We start from the raw sequence: 6,000 nt of genomic DNA, 5'->3' as shown, positions 1-6,000 counted from the left end.
ATATGTCACTTTTAAGCAGGTGATTTTTATGGGATTGTCGTTGTTTCAGTCTTTTTGCCTTTTCTTGTGAACATGCATGATATTCAACAACGGGTCGTTTTATTGCTTACATGTTGTTAGTGTCTGGTTGGACTCCTTGCAGAACTGCTTTTATTCTTCGTGGCATAGATTAAACAAGGTCCTGGAAACATCCCTCAGAGATTCTGGTCCATAATGACAAACCAGCATCGCACGGGTGCTGCAGGTGAATCTCCTGTTCTACCACATCCCAAAGGTGCTCTGTTTATTGAGATCTGGTGACTGTGGAAGCCACTTGATTACAGTGAACTTATGTTCAAGAAAGCAGTTTGAGATGATCTGAGTTTGTGACACGGTGTGTTATCTTACTGCAAGCAGCCATCAGACGATTAGTACACTGTGCTGACACAGTCAGCAACAATACTCAGGCAGGCTGTGTTTAAACAATGCTAAGTTGGTACTATGGTGCCCAAAGCGTGCCAAGAACATATCCCCCTCACACCAAAACACCACCAGCAGGCTGAACTGTGGATACGAGGCAAGATGGATTCATGGTTTCATGGACCGTTTACGCCAGGGTCTCACCCTACCATCCAAAAGTCTCAGAGGTGGTCTTGCATATCTTAGTTTGTAACTCATGGTTACTTGATTTACTGTTGTCTTCCTATCAGCTCAAAGCAGTCTGACCTTTCTCCTTTGAGCGCTCACTTCAACAAGGCAACCATAGAGATGGCTGCGTGGGGAAAATCTCAGCAGTTCCTGAAACACTCTGAAACGTTCAGTCACCTTTCTCCCTCATTCTGATGCTCAGTTTGAACTTCAGCATGTTGTCTTGACCATGTCTATATGTCTAAGTGCACCAGAGCAGCTGCCATGTCAGTAGTGATTAGATATCAGCATTTAACGAGCAAGTGACCAGGTGTTCCTAACAAAGTGGCCAATGAGTGCATACATACAGTATAACTTCTGAAATACTACTGGAAACTTTTGCACCGATTTGGCATTATAAAGACAGATTTCACATAAATATAAGTTTACAGACTTTTCATGGTGGACACTTTTGTGAAACTCATTACAAAGCATGTCTTTGAACATGCAGTGATATATTCGCTGGTCTGAAACTGGGCTACGCATGGTGTGAGATGCTGTGTGATTAAAGACCTGAAACAGGTGAGTCTCAGTGGGGTGTAAATGTAACTCTGCCGTTGTCTCACGTTTGTTACGGAAATATATTTGTAGCTAGGTGATTGTGCAGACCCCCAAAACTGGAGCTAAAAACGACGCTGTGCTCCAGAAGTCGTTTGAAATGTTATATTAAAACCAACCAGGGAGACAAACTCATGACAAAGTAATTACAAGGATGTGTAAAGGAGTGGAGTTGGATGGAGTTTATTGAATATATATATATATATATATATATGGCAGAGGTCAGAGGAAAAGGCACGTTAGAGAAAAAAAAAAAAAAAAAAAAGCTACACTGGTGTCTTTATACTTTATTCTTTTACAACAGTGGGAGTGATCATCTTGCGGAAGGAATAGTATTTGCATTCACTGGGTGGTTCAATGTCCATGGTGGTGGTGCTAATCTTCTCCTTCTTGAAGCCTGCTTCGACCAGATGAGGCACCTGGGTCTCCTGGAAATCATTAACGGGAGGGGAGAGAGACGGTCAGCGTGAGGCGTCTCACGGCGTTATCGGCCTCTAAAGAACGCTCCTGTTTATCATTAACCTTCCAGAGATTGCCTCAACCAATCCAGGTGCTGTGCTACACTGACGAATTAATCGAGTCCTAGACTCACAGGCCTGAGACGTGTTTATGAGTGGACCAACCGGTTCAATCTTCAGCTGATGTGCATTTAAAATTAAAATCACATTTTATGAATCAATAATTTATCATTTGTAAATCGTGTTGAAATTACACGCATCTGTTTTTTTATGTGCTCGTCCTCCTTTTGCAACATAGCGCTTGCAGATACTTTGACAGCAACAACGTTCCCGGTTCTGCACTGCTCGTTTTAAGCATATAATGCATTAGAAACTGATAGGCAACGCAATTATATCTCATTAAATGTCAGTATGTCTATTAGCAACTGCACCAACCTCAAACATTTTCTCAATGTTGTCGTATTTAGTCTTGAGCAGCTCGCCCCAGGAGGTCAGGTTGCAGTAGGTGAGGACACCACCGGGTTTCAGCAGCCTGTGAGCATGACCCTATAGAAGACACACACACACACACAAAAAAAAAAAAAAAAAAAAAAAACCCTCAGCCCTTCCTTGTGTGTAAGCATACAAGGCTATATGACCAAAGGCCTCTCCACACTACAGATGAACTGATCTCTTCAAACATAGGTCATTCAAATTGTTCTACTTTCTTTACTTTATTCCTTGTGTGTAACTTACTGTAAGTATTTACAAGTACACACAGGTAGGTTCAACTACCTACCTTGATGAAATCAAACTGGTGAGTGTGCCACGTCTCCTCTGACAGAGGGTATGTGTCATACAGGATACCTGAGAGAGGAGGACAGTGTGTTAGCAGCAGGTCAATCACACTTTTTAATGCATTTTTATCCTTTAACAAAAACAAAATATAACTCTTAAATATGAAAACAGCTTAAGCTTCATCTGTCTCACCATCAAAGTGGTTATCTGGCAGAGTGGGGACAACATTTTCCCAGAGGCCCTTCAGAGGGACGACCTGCAGCAACATTAATCAGCATGTAAGGCCAGGAACAGCTAGTCCTGCATGCAGGTAGATCAGCTGATGTCTTAGTGTCCTATCGATTCATCAGACCTACTGACCTTGTGTGGCTGAGCCTTTGCCCAGTTCTCCAGGCGGCCAAAGACTCCATCGTTGCACTCGATGATCCAGTGCTCCTCAATGGGGAAAGACTCGAGTTTGGTGGCAGCGATGGCCATGCCGAAACCAATCTCCAGCACCCGACCGCCTACCAAAACATTCAAAACAGAAACAAAAGATGTTGCTAAAGATTCAGCAACTTGGCTGTCAAAGTATTTCTGCATAACTGCACAGATGTGCTGTCAAAATGTCTTTTCCAGCTAAGCTAGGTTAGGGGGAAGCCATTATCATATTACCGTTTTTCTTACATGTGGTATCTTTACAGGACACGTCTGTGATAATTCTAGTACTGAAGTTGATTTTCATGATAACACTCAGACTTGTGGCTGAACAGAAAGGCCAAAGGGTTTAATTTCCTTTCAGAGTGGAATATAAATAGATGTGGGCTGAAGCCTTTTAGTTATTGCCTGACCCTTTCATAGGAGATTTTTTTTTGTATTTTTGAAGATCTATCAGAGGAGCTGAGTGTTATTTTCACACTTTTCAATGTATTCGTTTTTGTGTAGTCCCAGAACAATGTGTGCAGATGAGGTAAAAATATCTAAAAAAATATTAATAAAACTTAGTGAAAGTGAATGAAAAGTATCTGGGCTGTGCAAAATAAGATTTTTACTTGTATTGACAGGTGAAAACATAAGAAGCGCTACTGTTCCACGTACAGGTAAAGTCATTTTGTAAAACAAGTGGTAAAGTTACAGTGTAAATGTAAAACAACCCCAGTCTAACAACGCTGTGCAATGTGCAATGGAAGTCACACTGATTAAAGCATGCATTCATTAGAAGAACAATTTGAATCACCTAAACAAATAATAACACTTTCAAGTGTGAGAAAGTTGTGCAATTTTGCAAAATTCTGCAGACTGCTGTGTGCACATGTTGTCTGTGAGGTCATGTGGATCAGTCTATTTTCACATATAGCTAAAAGCGGATGACCCCCCCCCCCCAGACTGATTTCTTGGCTCTGTCCCTGGAGTGAAGTAACAGCTGTTGTAGTACTCACCAGTACTGACCACACTGCCACATGTGCTCACAAGATCAGTAACCGTAAATGAAGAGAAAAGCTCTAATATGTGTGAAAACTCCATTCAAACTAAGTAACATGTATGTATAGTTGAAAAATAATATCAACATACATTTCCCCCTGTTTGGTTTTCTCCCACGTGATGTCATGATTTTTCATTCATCTGACCACAGTTTGTTTTCATATAGTATCCTTTGGATGGCATCTAAGTGTGTACAAATAGTACGTGTGTGCCTTCTGACTCCATTATCGGACAAACCGCATGACGCAGAGTACAGTGTCCGACAAAGGACAAGCCACTTCATACAAGTAACCGCTTTTACCTTTTGAGGCAGCAACAGTGGCCAGGGAGTGCATATACGGCGTCTCCCAGCGCTCCATTACAGGCTTTCCCATGATCTCCAGGTGCGTGTCGGCTTCATTGTAGCCCGCGCTAGCGTCGTGCCAGGTGGCCTTGCAGTCCTCTCCCTTTGAGAATATGGGCTGAGCAGAGGTGGTCATTTTGTTTTGATGCAGTTCGGCTCTGGTGAACGGTTTGACAGGCCGGGTCTCCACACAGAAGGAGGGGAAGGCGGGAGGTCGCGGTTTATATCTGGGTTAAAGTGCTGACTCGACGGGAGTTTGAGAGTTTGGAGTGCGCACACACAAGAGCTCCCAAGATCCTCTGACAACAAGATGTTTCACTCACTGGGAAATAAACCTAAGGCCTGGGGGCCAGAATCGGTCCAACAGGGACTCCCTTTGGCCACCGGCTTTGGAAACTGCAAATGAGGACATATATTTTGGACTTCTTTTTTTTCTTATAACGTTTACAGCTTTTTCTGCTGATCAAGATCCACCAAGGTAGGGGTGTCCAACTCCAGGCCTCCAGGGCCGGTGTCCTGCAGGTTTTAGATCTCACCCTGGGTCTACACCTGAATCATTACCAGGCCTCTGGAGAACTGCAAGACATGTTGAGGAGGTAATTTAGCCATTTGAATCAGCTGTGTTGGATCAAGGACGCATCTAAAAACTGCAGGACACTTGCCCTCGAGGCCTGCAGTTGGGGACACCTGCACCAGGGTATCCATACCACACCAAAGTAATTAAGTCGTAGATAAACAAATGATAGAGATATTTTTTGTTTTTCTTTATCATTTTAGAAATGCATGTTTTTCACAGTGGATCCAAAATGGAAAAAATAGCACTTTATCTTCAAATTAAGAAAACCCTTCTGTTTTACAATTACAGTCAGGACCAAGGGTGTCCAACTCGAGGGCCGGTGTCCTGCAGGTTTTAGATGTCACCCTGGGTCAACACACCTGAATCAAATGGTTAGTTTATTACCAGGCCTCTGTAGAACGCCAAGACATGTTGAGGAGGTTATTTGGCCATTTAAATCAGCTCTGTTGGATCAAGGATACATCAAAAACCTGCAGGACACCGGCCTTTGAGGCCTTGAGTTGGACATCCTGGTCTAGACAATAAGCTAGCAGAAGTTTTTCTGTAATTTGACACATGAATTTCTTAGAATTTAAGTTCAAAGAGCCATGCTGATGGATTTATTTTTTATTTACTACAGCAGCATTGTAGAAAAACTGAGACGTACTACTGAAACTCATCTTTGTTTTCTCATATTAACATGTCTATCTAAATGTGTAGTTAAACTAACCCCTAGAACCGGATTTCCTTTTCTGAAACCTCAGCATGTCTCAGTTTGAATATACAGATTTATTTACACATACTGGAAGCTTTTTGGTTTCAGTTTGTAATTCAAGTAGTACTGAGTAGTGTTTGGGGTTGAACAGGCTTTGTTTGAATGCAAGTTAACAGTCCATGCTGAGGGGAAAAGCACTTGTAGAAATACAATCTCGAAACCTTCCCCCATAATCTGGGGGTTATTTAGTTTGTAGTCACAGTTTTTTTTTCTGTACATGTAAATAATGACTAATACATGAAAGTGCAATCCCTACTCTAAACAGGTTACTATAAATTTTATAGTAATGTAAGTTACCAGAAATTACAGTACGATTGGGGTTTTTTTGTTTACAATAAAATTGACAGCAGCATTGACACGCACCATTTGAGCAAAGGAAACAGAAATAATAAATGTCATAAAACAA

The 6,000-nt window shown here is 41.9% G+C and overlaps 1 protein-coding gene across 1 annotated transcript; it reads right to left on the bottom strand.

Moving 5' to 3' along the window:
• Positions 1-1,496: 1,496 nt before the first annotated feature.
• On the bottom strand, positions 1,497-5,855 carry gamt (guanidinoacetate N-methyltransferase). The gene is made up of 6 exons (XM_082505013.1): positions 4,222-5,855; positions 2,820-2,965; positions 2,652-2,715; positions 2,461-2,528; positions 2,118-2,228; positions 1,497-1,652 (listed from the first exon to the last, which is right to left on the bottom strand). Exons 1-6 carry the CDS (start codon positions 4,397-4,399, stop codon positions 1,512-1,514), a joined length of 708 nt encoding a protein of 235 aa, XP_082361139.1. The 5' UTR covers positions 4,400-5,855; the 3' UTR covers positions 1,497-1,511.
• Between the last annotated feature and the right edge of the window lie 145 nt (positions 5,856-6,000).

This window comes from Aulonocara stuartgranti (assembly GCF_965226115.1).
Source record: "Aulonocara stuartgranti genome assembly, chromosome: 15".
Classification (NCBI taxonomy): domain Eukaryota; kingdom Metazoa; phylum Chordata; class Actinopteri; order Cichliformes; family Cichlidae; genus Aulonocara; species Aulonocara stuartgranti.
This window is presented reverse-complemented; position numbering and strand designations above follow the sequence as displayed.